The following is a 23,868-nucleotide window of genomic DNA, read 5'->3' on the forward strand; positions in this document are numbered from 1 at the left end:
GTCATTTACCATCCTAGCACTTAAAAGGACTAGCATTCTCATATTACAAGTACATATTCAACAATTATTTTAAACCGTAGATACTAGTCATGTTACGTAGCCAGGATGCTCTGAGGACATAAAACATAGCAAGGTTTCGTAAAGACAGTAGTATTTTAAGATCAACGCATGCAGTTAAGAATCCTAAGAAGATAAGGTCTCCTCATGTCACAGGCACCCATTCACGTGCTACATGCTCTCTAAGCTCAAAAAGGAAAATCTAACTCAGCACCATATTTTTAGGCCCTAGTCCTGAAAAGACTTATTCACATAAATAACTTTCCACTCAGTGAATAGGAGGATTACACAAGTACAAAGTTCATCACCTGGCTAAGCCAAGACAGAATCACAGAATCATTAAGGTTGGAAAAGACCACCAAGATCCTGTAGTCCAACCATCAGCTCATCCCACCGTGCTTGCTAACCATGTCCCTCAGAGCCACACCTACCCTTTTCTTTAACAGTTTCTCTTGAACAGTAGAAGCATCCACTGATATCATTTAAAATAATATAGGCAGTTACAAGAGGACACCAAAACAAGTATTCCTCCTTCACAACACCTCTACAAGGCGTGGTCTACAACCACACTGAAGATTTCTGCTCTTCGTCAGCCACGTCTTGTTTAGTAAGTGTTTAGTTAACATCAAGTCCCATAGGTAAAGACTCATATCAAAGTATAAGCTGCCCAAGTTATTTCTTCTTTAGTTCCTGATTTGACTGAGAAGACTTAAAAATACAAATCCCAGCGTACTGTTTCTGAGCTGGGCTGAAGAAAGGCAGTCAGCCAGGTCTCAGTGCCTGAGAACAGCACTGCACATCCTTCAACCAGTCTGTATTCAAGTCTGAGTACATTAAAAGAAAGATGACCTTCACGAAACACTCCTCTTAAGATGTTTATTTACCATCTAGAAAAATAAACAATACCGTCTCTGCTCAAAGCCTGCAACATATATTCAAAAAATCAGAAGCAGGATGAAATCCTATTTTAGGGGAAGGAATAAAAAATAATAAACAAAATCGGAGTGTCTCATAAATAATTCATCACCCAAGGAACAATCTCACTGAGTTAGCGCCAATGGGTGAGGTCTTCGGACATATTCTTTTATTACTGTAAAGTTACCTTCTTAGTAAATAAAGCTTTTGTCAGTGATTGAATATCTGTCAACTGATTTGTCTTAATCCTACCATATTCTGCTGGAAGTCATGCTGCACAGAAAGTCGGAAATCCGCTCTCAGCAGTTGCAAAGGATTAAATCATAAATTTTTATGCCCCGTACAGACACAAAATTTCACTCAATTAAAATATAATATACAAGGTGGCATCAATTGCTGCAAAGACAGGGGACACTGTTAAATAAAAGTGTCCCCATTCATTGCAAACTTAGTTTTTGCTTTAGAGTTGCACTAATTATCATTTCCTGTTACCTTAACAAAACAACAAACTAATCTTCTCATCCTGCATAAGTGCTGCTCTTAACCTAGTCCTGCTGTCTTTGTCTAAACCTTAAGACAAGAGATCTTTGCATCATTTGATGATCTCCCACATCATTATGAAGATGAGTAAGCCACTTGTACATGGGTCTCTCTCCAACACATTCTCCATTTTCCCCTGCATGTCCAAAGGTCTTGCAGGCTTTCTCCATTTATTAGAATAAAAATGGCACAGCACTGCTATGTTTTCTGAGATACAGATCTCAGAGATGCATCCACCAGTGTTTGTCTGCACAGATGAATGCAGTACCAGAGAGCAACAAAGAATCTAGATCAAGCTTACAACACTGCTGCTCATTCTCAGGCCGTTCTAACTCACAGATCCAGAACTATGCGGCAGTCTAAAGCTGCAGAAAAGAAAAGCTCAACATTTTTGGTTTCAAGGCATTTTTAGTATCCACTACGTAGAAGTGTTCCCAGATTCCATCTCAGAAATGGACTATTGCTGCACTACATTCACGATACCTTTGAAATCTAAGCTTCTGCGCAGAATGAAAATGCACACATAAAGCATTTCTGCATTTCAAAATGCTCTGTTGTCCCCAGACAATTTTCAGTCCATTTTATTAGATAATTAAGCCATTTGAACCAAGAGATTCCATGGCCTGCTAAGCCATTTGAAAAGTCATTTTCAATGCCAGGATGTTCCTAACTTCCAGTGTGTTGCTCACATGGGATACATCGAATAAAAAGAGACCAAATCTGGTTTAACTCATAGGAAAATACCGAACAGCGCACGGGATCTTATTTGGTAACAAACATCCCCAAGATTTTAGCAAGGCCTGACAACTTACAGGGAAAAGGACTTCATAAAATTGCTTTACGTTACTAAATAGGTTGTGTTATTACTGCCATGCTGGGTCAAGGCAGAGGGCCAGCTCGCTACTGTAGGCAGAAACAGATGCTTAAAAAACAGGATCAGAAACAGAATAGTTCAAAGCAATCCTTCCTCTGACACATTGCCTTCATTTCTGGCAATCTGCTACTTAGTAATATCCTGAGCCAAAAGGTGCATTGTATTTGACAGCCGCGGAAGATGGATAAGGAATCAATCATTTGTCACATCTTAAGACAAGTCGTGGTAGTCACCCAATAAAAAAGGATGATCGGGAAGCCGTTTTTAAAAAGGAGCAGACGTACTTTTGCAAGGCAGTTGGTTAAATTATAGAACTCACTGCCATAGGTTGTTGTGAAGGCTAAGATCACAAATGAGGTAAAAAGAGTTAGATGCAATTACGGATGATCCATCCACTCATCCACAGCATTCATTAATTTATGCTCTTCCTTTGCATCATCTCTTTTCCATCTCTTCTTCTAGCTGAAGAATCTCATTTTATTTCGTCTCTTTTCCATTTCTCATCTTTGTTCTATTTCATGGAAACAATTCCAGTCCTGACATTTACTTTCCAGGATGGTCAGAACTGCACATAAGATTCAAGATACGGGCACAGAGAAAGTAAATGAATTTATACTGTTTGCAATGAATTTATACTGTTTTCAATTCATTTTTTTCCAGAAGTGTTAACATTTTCTGACCAGCTGTGAGATGATATTTTCAGAGAACTACCACAGCAGCTTGTCTTTCCCAGGAAGTAATAATTTATTTAAAGCCCTTCATTCTATATACTTTTTCTCCCCTACGTTCATTGCTTTGAACTTGGATGGATTCTCTACTAAAATAAAACAAAAACACATCCAAACATTACTTATGCCAGTCACATAAAAAAAAAAAAAAGAGAGAGAAATCAAAGTAATGTTAGAACTCAATGCTAAAAAAATTAAATGAAAACTCACGGTGCAAAAACTGTAGGATAAACAGCATTACATTTCAAATACTTCACAATGTGAGATACTACAGTGAAGGAAGGAAGACTCTTCAAATTCATTTTTATCCTTTAGACTGGATAATGTTTCTTTGAACTGGCCAGCATCTACCATCTTTTACTTCAAAGATAGATAAATTAGCCTTTATTACATCCATCTCGGCAAATCTGACCTTCTGGTTTGTACTACAGCAAGTACTTGTGGCCCAACTGATTTAAAGTAGATTTTGCTTGCAACCGTTTCTTGAGCTAACTCAGGAATCTACAGAAGGGATACAAATACCATTTTACTAGCAAATTAAAGGTACATATTCATTCCTCTGAGAAGCTCCCGAGTTTTCCAACTTAAAAATAACTTATTCGTAATTCTTTCTGAGTAAATTTTGAACTATTCACACTGGTGACAAATCTGGCAATTCCAGACATATGATACATTAAATAATGATACTATTTAGCAGAATTAAATTTTATACTACTTCAAACTTGGAAATTAAGCACATTTCTTTTACCACGCCCCTAATGAGCTTCAGTTACATAAGCATGCACAGACACTAATAATAAGATGAAATCAGTCCAGTTTGGTGCTAACTCACATTTGGTCTCATATTACATCTGAATCCTGTTTTCACATAGAACCAGGTCCCTAGAGCTGAGGAAAACCGAGCTGCTGACATCACAGGCCTCAGACAGAGCCTGATGTTCTCTCTTCCACTGTCAGAGCCTGATGTTCTCTCTTCCACTGATGGTAGCATACGATTGAACTAGCAAACTGCCATAGATGCATGTATCCGTTTATCAAATCTCCTGAGATAGAGCTCCAGGAATGTAGCAAGACAGAGCAAACGTTCCCACTCTTCACTGCACAGCCAGTAGAGGAGCACAGGGCACCCACAGCTCTTGCACTGCTTTGCTCTAGTAATGGCATACATTGTCTGAAGCTCCATCTCCCTACCCACGTTCTCAGCATTAAAGCCAAGAGAGAGAGCACAAAGGCCAGAAAAGCATAATAAAAAACCCATTAGTGACAGCAACTCTGAACTCTGACATGTCTGAATTAACTCAAGTTCATTATGCAAATTCTTCAAATTGGACAAAACCACATAAAACAGAAAACTGAAACATTTTAGTCACTTGTACCTTTTCAATTATTTTACCTTTTCTTCCAGTGCTGCTGCTGCTCTGCCTCTTTTGCTTTCCATCCTTTTGCTATAGAGATTTTCGCTTACTAGTCATTCATCTCCATTTATCTTCAATGATGCATTTGCTCACACTGCAGTTTCTTGTTTGATTGCTCCATTTCCTGCTTAAAAAAACAGTAAGAACAATCTACAAACTAAACGCCCCCAGACTCTGAGCATTCCACAATTAAGAAATACTTCTTCGTCAGCTGTAGCAACACAACTTCGTGATCAATAGGTCTTAAAGGTGTAACAGTACATGTAGAATCACAGAACCATTACTGTTGGAAAAGATTCTAAGATGTTCAAGTCCAACCCCCAGGCCATCCCCACCATGCCCACTGACCATGTCCCTCAGTGCCACATCCACCCTTTCTTGTACATGTCCAGGGACGGTGACTCCACCACCTCCCTGGGCAGCCTGTGCCAGCGCCTCACCACTCTTTTGGAGAAGAAATGTTTCCTAATATCCAGCCTGAACCTCCCCTGTTGCAACTTGAGGCCATTCCCTCTCATCCTACTGCTGTTACCTGGGAGTCTCTCACCTCGCCACAACCTCCTTTCAAGCAGCTGTAGGGAGACAGTACAGCCTAGAAGAGCTGAATAGAAGTGTAACTAAAACTGTTTCCAAAGGGAAACACGAGCCCATGAAAGATCGGTATAGAAAAATCTAAGTACGTGCAAAAATAAGGTATTTGTTGAACAATTATTTACTCAATAGTCGCTTAATGGGCTTTAAGAATCAGCTGAGGCTATGTTACAAGGGTAAAAGGTTAAAAATACATTTAATTAATGCATTTTCATACTCACCAGCAAATTCTGATCAGAATGGAAAACTATCAGATGAACAGGAACGTTCAGATGGTGAAATAATGGTGAGTTTTTCACGTAAATGGTGCAGGCTAGGTGCATGACCACGATAAGACGGGCCGATGGGAGAGCTCAAGACGGGCAATCGCTCGCTACGGCGGTGCCCACGGCCCCCACAGACAAGCAGGATCCTCCGGGCTGCCACCAGCTGCTCCCTGCGAGGGACCAGGGCACGAAGAGAAGCTCCCTGTTGCAGAAACCGGCCCCGAACGGCTCCCACCTGCGGGCGGGGAGGCCCCCAGTTACCCGGCAACCGCCGCCGCCACGGGGCAGCCCCGGCCTTCCCCCGCCGCTCCGCCCCGCCGCAACGCGCCGTGCCCGCCGGCTGCCGTACGACGGGCGCTGGGGGAAGTCGAGCTCCCTGTGCCCCCTGGATGGAGCCAGTGGGGATGGCTGCAGGACAGGGGGAGAGCTGTGCAGGAAACAGCGGAGCAGACGTTGAGGCGGTCGCGATGCAGCTCTGTTAGCGACGCGAGCAGACCTTGCCCTGCTGGCACAGCACTGGCTGCGCGGGCAACAGTGTGCTTGTCTCATTCACCATCTCCTGCTGGAGAGCGCTATGGCATCATCCCAGTTCTTTTCCGCTGTTCAAGAATAAAGAATATTTAGTGATTTCAGGGGATTGGGATTTTCTGGGATATTCCTAAGCGTGCCATCTGAATGTTCCACTGACTTCACAAAGCATATCTCCATCCCATCTATGTTAGGCAAGGTGATTCATTTCTGCTGATCTAAGAGTTTGGGCACAAAGACACGGAGCCATCGCTGCTAAGTATACCCCCAGCACAGACAGGCCAGCGTACAGGATTCAATTCCTGCAGCCCAGCAGCTCACCGGGCATCTGCAGAGCCATGTAAGCTGGCCACATAACAGCCTTTCCATTCTCTGAACCAAACTTGTTTGCTTTCCCTTAGTGTGACTGATTTAAAAAACTAGGAGACTAAAGCACAGTCCAGTCAGTTTTCACAGCTCCACCAAGAGGGAGTAATTAATTAAACCAGGTTAGTTCCATCATCCAGACTCATGTGTCCATCAATTAGACTTTCCTGTTCAAAGACTCACATTACGTGATCTTTCAGACTCATCACAATATATTCATTCAGAATATTGTTCTTGCAATTTCACTTGCAGTTACGAAGAACCAACCTTTCCGCACTTCAGACACAGGACTCATAGATCTGGCATGTAGGAAAATGAGATCACACCCCCAGCAGTCTCACATGAAAGCTCCATTTTTCAGGAGCTCACTTTCAGGATGATCACTTCAGTTTTGCTGGGAGCAACCCTTAACAGTGTTTCTTTTGGGGATAGGAAGGCAGCTCTGGTAGGGAGACCTGGTGGCATGCCTGCTATTAGGAAAAGACAGGGGTTTTGGATATGCAACTTGCACACACACGTACACCCACACAGTATATGCCGTACCTTTGCAAGGATGCTGGAGCACAGCAGCTGCTGGAGGATTGCATCATCATATCCTTTGCAACAACATGAAATTCAGTCTAGGGTCTGGAAATCACTACCTTAGACAACAAATCAGGAAACGTGCTGCCTCCCCTCTTGCAGGGTCTGACAGTCAATTAACGTCAAAGAAGATCACCACGGGCCTGGTTTTCCAAAGTGATGAGCATGCTCAGCTTCACCTGGTCACTGCCTTCCAGCTGCCCTACCTTTGCAGGAAGGAAGGAGGTGGGCCCTGACACGCTTCAGGATGACAGCACGATTCAGTGAAAACAACACCAAGTGAAGCACATGCCCCTTGAATTTCATTCCCAACTCTGCCGCTTACCTTCTAGATAACTAATGTTAAGTCACCTTGACTTGCTTTCCCCCCCTCTTGGCTTGCATTTCCTAAACATTATCTATACAGCAAACATAAAGTGTATGCGCACCTCTGCATGGTAGCTTATTTCTCCTCCGTTTTTTGCTGAAATAATTTTGTTATAGCCAACCCAGGCTGAACTATTTGAAACTAATCAAAAAAGAAATGCATCTCTCCATCACCGAGCCAGAGAGAACCTGGCACAATTTCAGAGTAAATACAGAAGCTTTATGCCTGTGCTGCTCAGAGTTACTGTAATTGTTCTGGCACCACTCCCAGAGCTGAGCTAAGGTCAGCGAGAAACCTGTGAATTAATAACTATGGATCTGAAGTGATCTCTATCCAGGAATCATGCTGTACATACGTGGAGATTTATAGGGAGTTATACCACAGTTTTGCCACAAAATGTTTAAAACTTTTAAATTTCAGTATTAACATAAGACATACCCATTCAGAGATGTTGGACCTGATTTTGATCTCACCATCACAGGAGTGCCACGAACTAGAACAGGTTAGACTGGATTAATTATATTGATGCAATGCAAATGAACAGGAATCAGGCAAAACTTTCTCTGAAAACCAAGCCTGGTCAGACATGCTTTTCTTTTGGAGTCTTCTGAAGAAGAGATACAACTGTCCTTGTGGCTTAATCCAGACAGCATACCCAAACAATAACCGGTCGCTCCACCTACTAATACATGTTATTGATTAAGTGCCAACTGCTGTTGATACTTGTATAATTAACATTTAGGATTTCCATTGCACTGCACCTTAGAAATACAGGATGAGAAGGGGCTTCCTGGTTAGAGGATCCAATGCCACTGGAGGCAACCACATCAAAGTCACCTAGATACCTGCCAGTCTCTTCTTCCTCCTCTTGAAAGACTCTCTAATGGTTACAGACCTCCTAATTTATAGGCTAAAATTAATTATTGCTAGTTTATACCTATCTGTTCTTTTGCCAAAATATTTTCCAGCTAAAAATAACTCCTCTCTGATATTTGTTTTCCTGATATATTTATAGGGCCCACTCTCATCTCATCTTGACATTTATATTGCTAAGTCATACAAGCCAAACTCAAAATCTTCCATCATAAAAGGCAAGCTCACAATTTTTATTATCGTCCTGTTTTTTCCTCTCTAGCTTTTCTTTCTTGAAAATAGGTGACCAGAATAGTGTCATTTACTCTTGGTGCCTTATGTGGTGGAATATATACTATCCTTTCTTGCTGGAAATGCCACATCCGGTATATCCTGAGATTGGGTTATGAAGGTCACATCAAATTGGTCATCTGTAATCATTAGCTATTAAGATGAGACTCCTCTCTGTCTTTGTCCTCTCTGGGGGAGTGGGAGTCCCCACTTCAGCAAAAGTATGTAAGTGTGTGACCTTCCACTTTGTATCACTGCGTTTAGTTCTACTCTTATCACCCCAGCCCCTTTTTCCAGTCTTCCTCTGATGATGCGGCTTAATCATTATCAAATATCGTTAGCATGCTTCAATGATTTTTTTCAAAGGGCACTAACACAAATGAAGACGGGTATTGCCCAGAAGAACCCTCACTGCAGACTTTCAGATGTTCTCTGTTTCAGCACAACCTTTTCTCTCCATCAGCCCTTTTACAAGGGGTGGGTGTAATCCACCTTTGGTAAACTTGTGCCGTGTTTTCCAATGTCTTTAATTACACTTTCAGTTAAAATTTGTTTTAAAACATCGAGTGCAGTTGGGGTTCAGACTGATGGGTGTGTGTGCTCCCTACATCTATATCATCCCAAATATGACAATTTTGTTTAAGATACTCTTCTTGTACAGCAAGGCAGAAATTACTCAGTGCCAAATTAAAGTGTATTAAACTCCTTAAATTTTGCTTTCTCCCTGCATAACTTCCATTTCTCAGTATTCAGTTTTCATTACCTATCCTACCACTGCCACGGTGTTATACATTTGGATTGAAAGCAGAGGAATGGGAATTTGGCTGTTAGTCCATACTTGGATTGTCTTCAGGCTTGCCCCATTCTGATTTGATTTTCAGCTTTTCATACTTTGTACAAAAAAAGGTGTCAATGCAGCAAACGCTACCAGGTAAAATACATCAGGTGTGGTAAAAGCTGTTCCTCCAAAAGCTTATTATTCCAAGTTGCTAATGTGGAACAAATGTATTCACTACCATTTTATACAGGGCAAAAACCAAAACTAAGATGAAAGGAATTTAAGCTGTGGTTCTCACTTCCCCCACCCAGACTGCTGCTCTGCTGGACCATCCTCTCACGTACTTGTACAGCAGAACACTTTCTACCTTTGGTAATTCCTGTATTGATTTAGAAGTAACAATTACCATGGCATTTTCAAAAACTCAGATCAAATCCCCAGAAAGAGCCTTGTTTGAAGCTTTGGGTATGGTATTAACCTCTTGATTTCATGTGCTTGAAGTCACTGTGTTCGGAATATGACGTAAGAACAGTTTTGCCCACAGCAGGTGTTCAGAACACCATCATCAGAAGCAATGAATGAGGCTGGGTGGGAGTTAGAACTGATCCAAAGATCCAGAGGAAGACAGAAATCCGTGAACTGAATTTATTTTGCTGTAACTGCATCTGGCATGAAGAGAAAGGGCAGTGAGACAATCCAGTTAAAAAACATTTTCTCTGACTCACCAGATCCAAGCATTTGTTTTTGCTCCTTTTCATAGGCTTATGCGAATTCATAAAGTACAACCTTAAAGGAAAGCTTCGTCAGGCAACATATGGCATTTTGTACAAAGCTGTATCTTTTCAAGCTGAACTAGACCCAAAGAAAAATGTAACTAAAATTTCTGAGCATTTTAACTCACAATGAAACATTGGCAGTCATGATTTTTCTTTGTCTCTACTATTGACCGGAAAGCAATAAAAGGCAGCAAGCTGCAACTTCCAATGGATGATAGTTTCTTAGAGAAAAGGTAAGCTTACAGCAAGCCTCAAATGTAGTGCTGCCGGTTTGCATTGTAGGGATGTCTCATTAGCCTAAGCCCTGACCAGATTCAGCTCTGCTGCAAGGGAGAAACTCCAAGGGAATACTACTTCCATTCAAGCAATCCCCAGTGCAAATGCCATGCTAGAGGATTCTTTCCTTCCTTTGCATTATTGCTTTAGAAAGACAGAATTTGGCTCATGACAAAGCAACTCTACCCAGAAGTGGCTGCGTTAACATGTGGTTGAGACAATTGATCAGAGTGAAAGACATGAAGTAGCAAAGGTGAAATGGGGCACTGCATTAACACTTAAAATGACGAGTCATAACTTCCTAATTCCAGCAGGGCTTAGCTCCTAATTCTGTCTTAGTTGTAACTAAGATTTTTAAATAAATAAACAAATAAGGGCAAGATTTCTCTTCTGTCCCATTTTAGGAAGAAGGAAACAAAGCTTTCTTAGTATGAAAAAGATATATATTGAGAGCCAGAAAAGCATGCTGGAACTCCGTTGTTTGTATCATTCGTGACTCAAAATCAACCAATGGTAACTTGAAATGTCTGTATATAAAATAAAGATCACTGTTTTGTGTTTTTTTCTTCAAGGACATCTACCTTTCTCCACTTCTTTTGTGACAAACCATTTCCAGCATTTGAGAAGCCTGGGGCTGCTATCTGCACACATCTGCTCTTCCAGGCTATGTCCCACTGCACAGGACATATACATAGCTGCCCTACAGTTCTCAGATGATTATTTTAGCTAAAGAATTGGTAGTTACAAAACCCAACCTTGTTCCAACTGTAGTACTACTATAGGGGTTTCATTTAAGTTAGAGTCTTCACTGTTCACAAATTCCAAGCAAGAGATGGTCTTACTGAGACAGCTTAAAAATGGTTGGCTTACAGTAAAAGTGTAAAAGGAATAGTGCTGGCTGTGGAGTTAATGCACTTGGGACATAGAAGGCCTCTTGTTGATGCTATTTATAATTCACACCTGGTCCACATTGTTGGTGGTCTTTGTATTTCTTCTGGGATGAATTCCACGGTCAATGACCGAGTTACAACTTCGTTTCCAGTATTATACTAAGAGAAAAATGAATTGATGTTGGAAAGAAGTTAAGGTCGATGACTGTTTTGCCAGAGTTTTTCAGGAGCAGCACTTGTTCTCTGCAGTGCAAGGAAGACTTGTGAACTCACTGTGTTTATAGGCCTGTTTTGTCAGGCAGGCATTAGCTGTGAAATTCATCGAGCTGTCTTCAAGCAGCAAAGCAGCGGCTTTGCAGCATGTACTTTCTTTTTGTGCTAGTGCAAAACCACCACAAAATGCCACCAAATCAGAAAGGTGTCAGTTTATATTCACTTGCCATCAGTGTAAGTGACAGCATACAGTGTGAAGCAGTGGAGAAACTGGAACTTTAAAAAAAATTAATCAGAGGAAAGCACCAGACTGCAGGCAATTACACCACTTGTTTGCTTTACTTTGCACAGTACTAAGCTTACTCTGCATGCAACTCATGTACACCCAGGCTTTCAGCCATCACTCCCAAAAGCACTGCTGTAAGCCATGCTGCAAACAACAGCTTTGACAAAAGTACTTCACAAGTCCCAGGACATAGTGTGCAGGAGTGTAGAGAGGAAACCAGGAGGTAGATGAGCAGTCAGGCAGTTCTGCAGGCTGCGCGTTTGGGCTGGAACAAACCCTGCATACCCTGAGCATTCCCATGCATACCTATGTCATCCTAGGCTCAGTGTCTGTGTCTGAGGGGATGTGGCTTTCTATCCTCACATACAAAGAGCCAAAGTGCTTCTTTTGCCTTAAATGCCATTCCCAGCGCTCCCTGGGGGATTTCAGCTCCATGGTCTAGTTGGCTGTGATTAGTGAATTGAGAAAAGCCAAAGATGATTGGGCTTCCTACTTGCTCTGTCAAAGGAACTCTTGACTCTACACATCTGCTTCTGCTTTCCATTCTGTAGCACACAGCCCAAATCCGAGTCCGGCAAGAGCTTCACAGGGATGAAAAGTAATGCAACCCACCACCATCCCATGCTGAAATTTTCCCTAGAATTTAAGGAGCTCACATATCCTTTCCCACTGGAAATCTTTTTGGAAAGCTTAGGGATTCATCTGTATTTGGGTCACTGAATTGCATAACTTCCCCATCAATGCTAGCTAGCAGAAGGAAGCCTATGCTCATAAAGAGGGAAGGATGTTTCCACATTGTAAAAATAACAGGAGAGCCCTGAATTCCAGGTATCCTCCTTACAGCCCTGGCTCTGATTTTGCATAATGTGTGCTTAGAAAAAGGACCGTGTATTTTGTTATTCCAGCAGCTAAGTTAGATTAGTGATGACAGAAGATGGATTATTGGTATGCTCCTGTACTTTTCATATGCTGTCAGTACGAGTTAGCTCTGTTACATATCTCAGCACAGCAGGTGAAACAAAGACAATTGCTCAAGTGGTGTTTCAGAGTATTGAACCATAGAACACATCACAGTCCATGCAAAACTCACACTTACCTCCAGCTCCCCACCTGACAGTCTGCTTTCAGGGAGACAGCACGTGGCAGTGGACGTGACATGTTGTCTGCTGTGGGGCCTCCAGCATTGCTCACAGATCAGTTCTTTGGCTGTGAACTCTGCAATTCATCACTGTGCGATTATACTGTGAGCTAAACATTCCATCCCAGCGTCCTCTTTACTTGAAACACCGTAGAAGAGACCCTGGGGTAAACTCCTGCAGTGGTTTAACAGAAACTCCCAGTTCCTGAGCTGAGTTTTCAGCTGTGCAGATCCCTGCAGCAGAAAACAGAAATAAGAATGGAAGCATCTAATGACTACAAACTACTGTTATCTGTAGGACTGTCCTGCAATACTGTGACTCATCTCCACTCACTTCCTACAGCCCAAGCAAAGACCTTGCATTTCCAGACCTGCCTACCACTGTTAGAAACAGAGATGGACTTCTGACAATTTCCTTTCCAATTTGGGTCTGAACTTTTGGAAAATATAAAGGGGACAAACCAGTGCTGGATATATATCTGATTATTTCTGATACGATAGGATGCTGTGATGTGACTCATTTTGACTTACTGCTATATATTGAGATGAGCAGAAGTTCATGTGTTTTGGTAGTGTTACACAAAAACCAAGAATAAAATGTTTAATATGAATCCAGTTCCTCTCTGAGAGCTACTAATCTGTATACTGTGTTTGGCTCTGGTAGTTTCTTAGTGAAGGCCAATGTGGATATACAAATCTAAAATATTGCCAAGTGGGGGGGCAAAATGTGGGCACTCCCCAACATCTTGTACCACATCACCATGAACCTGCCCTTCTCTGAGCACACGCAGCAGTCACTCCTGATGCCATGCAGTGGCTGGGCCATCACAGGGACATTCATTAACCATTCACAGCAATCTTGTGCACCAAACAGCAGCAGCTGGCTAATTTCTAAGTTACCAGTCAATTATTCTCTGCAGTAGCAGATGAGGGTTAACTAACAGTGTTAAACTAGTGTTAAGAGCACATTTTCTTAAGTGTCAGTGGAAAGCAGATGGTGAAGGTGCACAAGCACCATGGCCACTGCAATGCAACAGGTAGGGAAAGAACTTTGAGTAGGAAAAGTCTCCAACTTGGGCACAGCAGTATCTGAGTGACTTCAGCCAGGAAATTCTTAACAGTTTATGCATGAGCTTTATAGCATCTTCTCTGCACAATGTACCTGCTGAAGCCTAACTGTTAGAAATACCTGTGGCACACAGAGACAGGCACGTAATTTGGTACATGCAGACCACCCCTTGGCCCTTCGATAGATGCTGTCAGATCACAGCACAGAGCATGATATCAGCAACTGTGAAATGCTTCTGGGAGAAGCGTGGCAGCCAGCAGGCAGATCTGCCTGCACAGTCATTGCACCTGGCAGTGCAGCTTATGTTACCCTCCAGCCTCCCCACAGATATCAAGCCATCTACGGACTGAGCTGTTCGATGTTCTGGGAACCCTGGGCTCAGGATGGGGCATGCTGCTTGCTGCTATATCAAAGCCATCTGAATGAGGTTTAGTGATGGATCTGAAGTTTATATTTCTGCTTTCAGAACGAGAGGCACGTTCTGTCATCAGTGGGATCATTAATATCAGCGTCAGCAGGCTTCAGATCGCATCCCTTTCTCTGAGTGACACAAAGGGAGCAAGGAGCACTGAGTGATTTTTTGCTGAGCTGAAAGCTGAGCTCTTCTGCGCTGGATTGCAGTATGCAGGCGGTGGGAGTGGGAGGGCGCACACAGGCATAACTCCCTGCTCTGAGCCTAGCAGGTTGGCATCTTGCCCAAGCCCTACGTTTGCTTAAAATGCAGCCTGGGAGGGATTGTCTTGAGACAATTTGATGGATACTGTGTGGGTGCTGGAGGCAAGAGAAGCCAGGAAAATGAGGGATCTATCTGCTAGCTGGCTTAGTCCCTCCGTTTTTAACGCAAGCTCTTCATTTTGGTAAATATACTCTGCATGCTACCATAGGTAGTATATGGTTATAAGTGTGGTATCGTGAGAAAATGGTGCAATACCTGAAGCAAAAGTTCGTTTTTCATTTATGAATCACATTCTATATATGTGGTAATAACATCCATGTAATAAAATCATTTATTTCTGCAAACAAGTAAAACATTACACTTCGAAAAAGCAATCCATATTTATCTTACTCTTTGACCTCCCTTGCAATATGTCTATTGCATCTTCTCTATTCAGACTGTTTTTAACCTTACAAAGCTCCTTAAGCTCCTGGAATTTTGATCATCAATTGCCAACAGCAGCATTTACCAAACTGAAGACTGAACTAACCACATTAATAAAAACTCAATGCTTGACTTTTCTGCAAACCAGATTTCAACAGCACTCCTTTCCTACTCTCCCTTGTCTGCCTCCGTCTGAAAAATATGCAAGACCATTTGCCAGAGTTAATTTTTAATAGTGTCCTCACTGCTGCAGTGAATGAAGTCATTTATTATCCAGCAAGCTAACACGCTAGGCAATAACAAATGCTGAAGAAGGTGACTCAGGAACGAGCACCCATCCTGAGCTTTACCTTCCCACCTGCCTGATGGCTCAGCACAAAGGACTGAGCATAGCATTCTGGTTTACCATGCACTGAGCCTTCATTCTGGGGACTCCCGGATTCAAGGCACGAGGTCAGCTAGTTTTATTTACTTTGTAGTCATGTGTGCATGTACACAAGCTGAGTTGCAGCAGGCTGTGTGGCCCTCCCCTCTGCCTGGGCACTCTTCTCCTCTAACAAAGAGGTTAATATTCCCCCTGAGTGGTCATTTCTGCTGTGGGAATGTGCCAGCTCAGGCAGTTTGGCCCTAACTGCGCTTTGTGATCTCCGTCAGACTGGAGCTCAGCCTACCCACCTGTAAAACAGGTTTAATGGTCGTCAGCTTTTCTCAAGAAATGCTAGAAGGATTACTTCATGTCTGAGATCTTTAAATGAGAGCTGCTCAGTGATAGAGAGCATTTTAAAAGAGTGACTGGAAATCAGCGCATGTGGGGATGACCGCAGAAGCAGCACTGTTCTCATCCCATTACCAAAGAACCTCAAAAAGGCTGGGATGCAGATGATTTAGAAACCAAGGGAGAAAGTGATTTTGAGTCACTTATTAAGTAGGATTCATGTTGGCTTTACTGTTCCAAGATGTACAGTTTTGGAATGCAGAATCTCTTTTGCCATCTCTTTGGAGTGAAATAGAGAGACTTCTCATGCATGTACTTACTAGCCATTGTGCTTCTGTGTCCACAGGGCAGTCCAAAGGCCACTGAAGTCCATGAATCTTCCCCATTGCCTGCAGTAAGCTTTGGATCAGACCCCAGTGAGCCAGCAAGAATGCGCCCTTCAACGTGCTATAACAAGTCCACTGGCATGTGCTGATAGCTGCAGGAGAGCTGTTAGAAGTACGCTCCTAAAAATGAAGAAGATCTTGGCTAAGAAGACAGCAGCTTCCCACCCGGCCCTCACCCCCCACGCAGTGCCTGAAACACACCGGAGCCTCTTAAATTTGGGAACAGAGCAGCCCTGAATCCATTCTTTCCTCTACGCAGTATCACAGGAAAGCTAGAGAGTATTGTATTACTCTTAATACACTTTGTGATCGTGTAAGTCTCCCAAATCCCACTGCCAGTAAGCCCTGGTGATTAAACAGCTTACTGAAGGGAAACTATAGCTAACACTTTCTATCCTTATCAAAGTGTATTGCTAATGAGGACTGGGAAATCTTTCAGTGTTAATACAACATCTGTAGATTAACATTAGCTTACTTGCGCTTTCACAGTCAATGGCTAAAATTCAGTCACTTGGATTCACATCACACTTCTAATTGGTGTTACGGTACATCAGTCTCAGTATTTCCCCAACAGAAGTACACTGGGAGTGGAAAAGGCAATGTCAAGAGCTGGAGGCCAAAGAAGAAATTTGCAACAAGTTGCTTAGGACTTCATGATTTAGAAACCTTACAGAAAGTCTGGGAACAGAGGTTTGGGGCTCCTAATTATAGAATCATGGTACCATTAAGGTTGGAAAGACTACTAAGATCATCTAGTCCAACCTGCAACTCATCCCCACCATGCCCACTGAGCCATGTCACACAATGCAACACCAATCCTTTCCTTGAAAACTGTGACTCCACCACCTCCTTGGGTAGCCTGTTCCTTCTTCCTTGTGGAAAATGGAAAAACAGAAATCAATGAAGGACATGACAGAAAAGGATAAGCAGCTTGAGTCTGATGATGAGAAGGAGGGATGCATGGCAGGGCTAGAGACAAAGTGCACCTGGCACATTAAAAAGCAATCAGAGGAAAAGAAACTAGTAGTTTAACTGAACAAACACCAATGTCTTTAATTCTATCTAGTTTTACTGTGGGTGCATGCTGTGCAACACTGCTTTGAAATCTCTGTGAAACAGATGTAGTTAACAAACGTTCCACAGCATTGAGGGGAAGAAAATCTGTATTGGTTGACAAAAGAGTAAGAAGATTCTTTTTTAAAAAGTGAGAATAGTTTTAGTGCGTCCTCCAGGAGATCATAGGATAGTCTCAGATTCTAAGTACAAACTCATCTGGTACAGGGAAGCCTTGAACTCCACAAAGATAAATCTGTCGCACATCAGTGAATGCAGAAATGACAGAGAGAGCAAGACATCCCTTAGCAACCCAGCTGCTTTCCATGCCTGGAAGACTGGCTCCTGTCAGCAGAAGTAACATAGATGACCCAAGAGCATGGTAACTGATCCGAGCTGTCCCAAAAAGTAACTGTTGGTGTGTGAGTGTTCAAACTTCTCTGCAGAGTTTGAAAATGGAAATCACAAGGGGCCAAAATACTGTGAGGGCTTGTTAAAAATACAGCTTTCTACTTTCAGAGACCAGAGCTGCTGCTGTATGAAGATGAGGGCAAGAACCTCCCTTGGTGTACTGTGATCTGAGGGTCAGGCTCCAAGAGAATGATTGATGTTTGTCTGAAGCAGACAGCAAACAGAAGTTCTTGTGCATATGCCAGCAAACCACTGCCAGGAAAGTCAGCTTGGCCCATAACTTGTGGATTCCTATCTTACCAGACCTCCCACCCTATCTGACCTATGCTGATCTACCCTGCTGGTCCTGGGGAGGCCTGGGGTTGAGTGGAAGTGGACATGGGACACTTATCAACTCTGGTCACCCTCATCAGGGGGGAATATTTCATGAAGGAATCTGTATCATTTTGAAGTAGCTCAGGCTCTAGACTCATTGTGTGGACAGCTACAGCCCATGTGAAATAGCACAAAACTCAAAAAGAAGATTTGCTAGAGACTTGAGCAAACACCTGCTGGAACAAAAGGGGCACTTTCTGTAGAAGGCATTGTGTTTCAGACTGGGCTGCAACTGTAGACAGCAACACTACTTCTCATTACTGTCAAACTTACACATATTTGATTTATACTCCATCTCGCCCCACCAGCAGAATTTGAAGTCCAAATACACCACTGTCCTCACAGGTGAGGGTCTCACATTATCAACTACTGCATAACAGGTATAAGGGAGATATGATTCTTACTCAGTCCTACAGCTATCTCTACAAGGAGATCAGCCCATTAGAACCGACCAGACTTTTAATTATGTTCACTTTTGAGTAGGAATTGCTTTTTTTTTCCTTTTAAATATAAAACAAGAATCTGCAATTGTTTGTGTTTTTAGACAGTGGAAGACAAGCATTGATTACAAAGCCTTTACCTTCTATGATACCAGAACTTCTCATGTCTGTAAGTTTCTATATTCGCTTTATAATTGATCAAATCCAACTTGTAGCAAAATTGATTCAGTCAATAGGAATCTTTCTCTAGCTCTGGGGGAGCTTGAGTCAGGCACCTGGCAAGGTTCTGTGTGAATTCTTTTGCTTATTTCAAACAAGAAATCCATGATGGCAAAGATGTTGTCATGCACTACGACTACAGTATTCTACATGACTGGTGATTTTGCTACGGCCAACCAGAATTTTCTGCAATATTTTCAAATGATTAAAAGAAGCTCGAGTGCTTTATTTAGTAGAATTTAATCCATCCTCAGTGCTGTTATTTTTAGGTTTAAAAATAAGTGGGATGACCCACTGGTTGGGTCATCTGAAGTAATGTCATATTTTCAGAGAAAATATGAGCGGAAGGTTTTGTTAGTTGATTGAGGGTTGATTAATTAATTCAGGGTTTGGTTAATTGATTACTACAGGAAATCTCTCAAGTTCTGCTCAGTGTCTGTCTTAAAAACAATAATGACATCAGGACTCACCGGTCTTTTTCCTCTGTGTGGTCTCTCTGTTGCACTTCTGTTCCAAGTTTTATGTATCTCTGTGAGCCCCAGACTCTTGGGATGATGGTATGCATTGGTAACATCTGTTGTGGCTGTGTCTCTTTTAGTGCAACCTGTAGTAAGGATAAACTGACAGACCTTTTCTATTCTCTAGAAGACTGAATAGAAATTGTAAGTTATAGTAAACTATAGTGTAGAATACTTTTAGCATGCTTTTTTTTTTTGTAATCAATGATTTCCATTTACTTCATGGCTTCTTTGTGCTGCAGAAGACTCCAATTTCCCCCATCGTGTTTCTGTAGACAGCCATTCACAGTGTAACAATTCATTGTCAGGAGTAAGCTATAGCCTTGCATCTCTGTATAGATTTATCTGATACATTAAGAGCTTCTCTCAGAAGCTGCTTTCCAACCAGTGATATTGCTGGGGCTTGCGATCTAGCAGTATTTTCTCTACAGCCTTGGCAGGAAGTTAGACAAGGAATGTCCAGGAGCCACAACAGTCTTACCTGTAAATTCAGCCCAGAAGGCTGGCTGCCATTCCTCACTGTTTACCACTTTCTCATCAGTGTATCAACTATACTATACCAGTATACTATATTTATTGATATATGTTGATATACTATATCAACAAGCTAAAATTTAACTGGGAGAGATTGTTTTTAAAACAGAAGGGGAAAGCACCTATTTATTCCATTGCACAATGGGAGCAGTGTTACTTATAGCTCATGTCAGTATCCTGGGGATTAAGAAACTTTCTGTTTTTTCACTTTTGAAGACTGTCCTCCAGAAGGCATCCTTTCCAGCTCAGGTGTAAAGCTAACATTTTGTATTTATTCTAAGCCCATTCATTTTTAAAAATGAGCCCACCTTAAGCATACTGGCTTCTAGGAATGCTTGCACATACAGCAGCTTCCGTGATCGTCCTCCTCTGAGCTAACAGAGATCAGTTTTGCTTTCCTTGTGCAGTGACACTTCTTATGAGGGTTTCCCCGCACTGTCCTTAACCACTTCACTTTGCCTTTTCTCAGTTCTCTAACACAAGTAAGCTGCACACCAGGAAGTCTGCCCTTCCCAGAAGCATCCCTGTAAAGAGAACGGGTGTGAAAACAGGCTGCAAGCCTATGCAATCTTCTGTCCCAGATAACTCCAGAATACTCCCAGATCTGCAGAGCAGAGGTTTTTTTTGAAAGAAATTGGGAAAAGAACCGAGACTTCCAGAGAATGGAAGCCAAATTAATTTCCGTAGAAAGAGGTTCATCTCTTACTGGCATCTGCAGAGTTGCGTCAGCTTGTTGCGGATATGGATTAGGCCTTGTGCTTCTGAGAATCCAGCTTTGTTTCAATTCTTCTGAGCACTTCCTTCTTTCCTTCTGACTGCACTTCAGTTTTGATCCAAGTATCAAAGAGGCTCACGCATCAGCTAACTTGCACCAAATACAACATAAACTTCTACTGACAGCTTACCTAGATGGTGTGCAGCTCAACAGTGAGCAAAAAGGACAAGGCCTCAGCCTCTTCCCTTGCGACAGTAACAAAGCACCTGGTGATGATCACTTTTTTCTGCCTCATAAGCTGCTTGCCATGGCAAGTTACTTGTGTTGCACTGTCAGGTACTAAAAGGAAACAATTTGCATTCTCCAGGAAACTCAAAATTTTAAAACTCTGTCATGTATCAGTTAGCTTTCTGCCTTGACACTTCTCATCCTCTAAGCTCAGGGAGAGATGAGCAAGAACAACATCCCAGGGCAGGAGAATACCTTCAGGTTTATTGAGCCTGGTGTCTTTGCAGAAGGAATAAATTAAATAATCATGCAGAATATGGTGCTGTGGGAAAGCACATCAGAATCTCTGCTTTTCTCAGCACCCTCTCAGAGATAATGACAGGGAGAGCACAGTGATACAATCTTCCTTCTGAACACTTCAAGAAAGTTTCAATTACACGGAGAAAGAAAACACATCCAGAAAAACAGACTAACAGACTATCTGAATGTAGAGACAGCACAAAAGGCACAGAAAGAACCAGGAAGTACTCTACATAATTAGGACAAATCTAGGTGAGATTGTGGATATGGCAAAGGAACAGAAGATGCAGGAAAACATCAACAAAAGGAACCTGACACCACTCATCTGCCCTCTGCAAGCTGACAAGTTATACCCTTCAGCTGGCCTTCCTGCAAATTTTTTTGCTGAGCAAAATTTGGATGTATTCAGATATCCCTGTGAAGCTACAAAAGTGCAGTTGTTTACTTTGTGGTGATATTGAAGACTGCAAGAAGTTTTCATGGTTTTTTTTGTGTCTGTTTTTTTAAGGGCAAAAGAGAGTTGAGTTCAAGCTGGCAATGACCTGGGTGTTCCTACTAGAAAAACCTCTAAAAAAGATGAACATCTCAAAACTGTTAGGGCTAGCCTTGATCTGATGAGCAAGTTCAGTTGTTAACTTTAATTTCGAGACATAAGTTTCAATGTTACAATCTTGTGTTTGTATGTTTGCACAGACATGTCACACTAACCTCCTTCTTGCAGAGATTAAAGAGGAAATGACAATGTTAAGGAATTATTTTTTTGGGTCACAGCACTAACAGAAATCAGTAACATATCTTTCCAGGGCTGAATTTAGGCTGCTGTTTTGAAAAGTCATGTTATTATTGATGGGAGAAGGAAGTCCGTGAGTTACGGCCTCCTACATGCATGCTACATACAATTTGGTGAAGACGATGAGTTAAAACTGAAGGCATTGGAATGACAGAGCAGCTCTTCAATCCCACTGCAGGTTTGGTTTTGACAACATTAGTGTGGCAGTAAGGATCTTGTGATGTTCTCCTCACTTCCTTTTTATTGCACAGTGTGTCAGTGGGCCCCAGAATCAAACTAGTCTTCCGTTCCTGTCAAGAAAGGCTTGCAATAGTTAGTACCACTGCAGCACTTCTAGAGAGGTACATATTTCTCTGCACCTGCCTTGAGGTTTTCCGTAGAGCACAGGAGCTGCACTGGGCAGCTGTGGGTGGGTGGAGGAGTTTGCTGGAGACATCAAGGGACAAACTGGGGGAGTTTAGTCAACAGAATGAACAACCTTGCCAGCTGATTTGTGGTGCAGTTTTACTGCTCTCCCTGTGCCATCGCTCCTGTGTTTAAATAAGAGGGTCCTGTCTTCTAGAGGCATTTTCCAGAAGAAAAAAAAAGGAAGAAAGTGACCAGGAAGAATGACTTTTTATGCACAGAATGGGCTATATCCTCAGCAAGTGTGAATTTGTCCAGCTCTGCCAAAAGCAATGGAGTTATGCTGTTTGCAGCAAAATCTTATACCAGTATTTTGACTTTTTATCCAAAAAGGGATTGGGGGGTTGGGTGTCAGACATACTTAAGAAATATCACCCTCTGTGTCCTTACAAGTTTATGTCATCAGCCCTATGTGTGGTTATGAGTCACCAATAGATGATTCTGCTACTGTCTTTCAGCAGTCTGCCAACAACAAGTAGTCCTCAGGTATTCTATGTCCTGATGTGATAATGGCATTGAAGAATGAGCAAGAGGCAGCTTCAGTCGGGCGTTTCTTGGTACTTGTAGGCCAGTGAGAAGTCCAAGAAGCATCAGGCTTGCCCATAGCTTTCATAGAATAACTGAGGTTGGAAGGGACTTTACAGCCCACCCTGTTCCAATCCCTTTGCTGTGGGCAGGGCTGCCCCCCGTCAGATCAGGCTGCCCAGAGCCCCATCCATCCTGGCCTCGAATGCCTCCAGGGATGGGGAATCCACAGCTGCTCTGGGCAGTCTATGGCAGTGCCTCACCACTCTCTAGGGAGCTTTGTCTATTACACTCCTCTATTACCCTACCTATTTGGGTCTTTTGCTCCCTAATCAGTTCTGGGACACCTAGGTACAGAGAAACAGAAGCTTCCTTGTAGGGTGCTTCAAAATGCAGGATCCCTGTATGCTCCAGTACCTGCCTGCTCACCAGAAAGGCAAAGACAAGATGAGACAGGCAACGCAGAAAGGCGGTGCGCCGTGCGTACGTGTGCCTGCCTGTGAAGAGACCCATCACCTTTGTGCGTGCCGTTGCTGCTGGCTTGCTTTTGGAGAGATGCCGTGTTTTTGCAAGCCACTCTTCTTGGTGTTGTGGAGAACAGAGAGGTTGTTCAGAAGCAGGAGGGCTTGTTAAAAGCCAGCAAGCATTTTCAAGGTAAGCTGAAGCTTTGTCCTCTTTGTTTGGACCTGTCTGTTTGTGTTCTGGCTTATAGAAAGTGCTCCGGCAGGTTCGTTTGTGCTGGTGCAACAGTCTGTGAGACCTGAAAAAACCTGCACGGCTTCTCGGCAGGTGTCCTCACAGCTTGCTTAATCTGCTCCAGCTCTGAGCTCTGCAGGGCATGAGCTTTCTTTTTACTGTGTGTCAACGACAGTATCTAGAACAATGGCTTCTAGATCCATTTTCAGATTACCAGGTACCTTTCTAATGGAAACAATCAGTAGTGGCGATGTGGTTGAGAATTGCATCACAGAGAACTGTGTTTCTACAGCACCAGGAGTGCAGACTTTATTTGGAGCCATATTCTGCAGTCTTGCCTCAAAGCTTGGGCACGTATCAGCAATAGCGCAGCCAGCAGGAGCATGGAGGTGATCAGCTCTGGTGGGGCTGCAGCTCGAGCGCTGTGTTCAGTTTTGGGCCCCTCACTACAAGAACGACATGGAGACCCTGGAGCATGTCCAGAGAAGGGCAACGAAGCCGTGAGGGGTCAGGAGCACAAGTCTGATGGGGAGCGGCCGAGGGACGTGGGATGGCTCAGTCTGGAGAAGAGGAGGCTCAGGGGAGCCCTGAGGCAGAGGGAGGGCCCCACCCGCGGGGCTGCCCCCACAACTCCCCGCAGGCGGCGCGTCGCCGACAGGCC

The 23,868-nt window shown here is 42.9% G+C and overlaps 1 protein-coding gene across 1 annotated transcript in view; it reads right to left on the reverse strand.

Annotated features, from left to right (window-relative positions):
• The window catches only part of LRRC56 (leucine rich repeat containing 56), a 55,611-nt gene extending 49,571 nt beyond the window's left edge, over positions 1–6,040 (reverse strand). The window contains 2 exon segments of the mRNA XM_021402592.1: positions 4,508–4,679; positions 5,342–6,040. Coding sequence (XP_021258267.1) covers positions 4,508–4,552 — 45 coding nt within the window. The 5' untranslated portion in view covers positions 4,553–4,679; positions 5,342–6,040.

Source organism: Numida meleagris, chromosome 6 (genome assembly GCF_002078875.1).
Source record: "Numida meleagris isolate 19003 breed g44 Domestic line chromosome 6, NumMel1.0, whole genome shotgun sequence".
NCBI lineage: Eukaryota > Metazoa > Chordata > Aves > Galliformes > Numididae > Numida > Numida meleagris.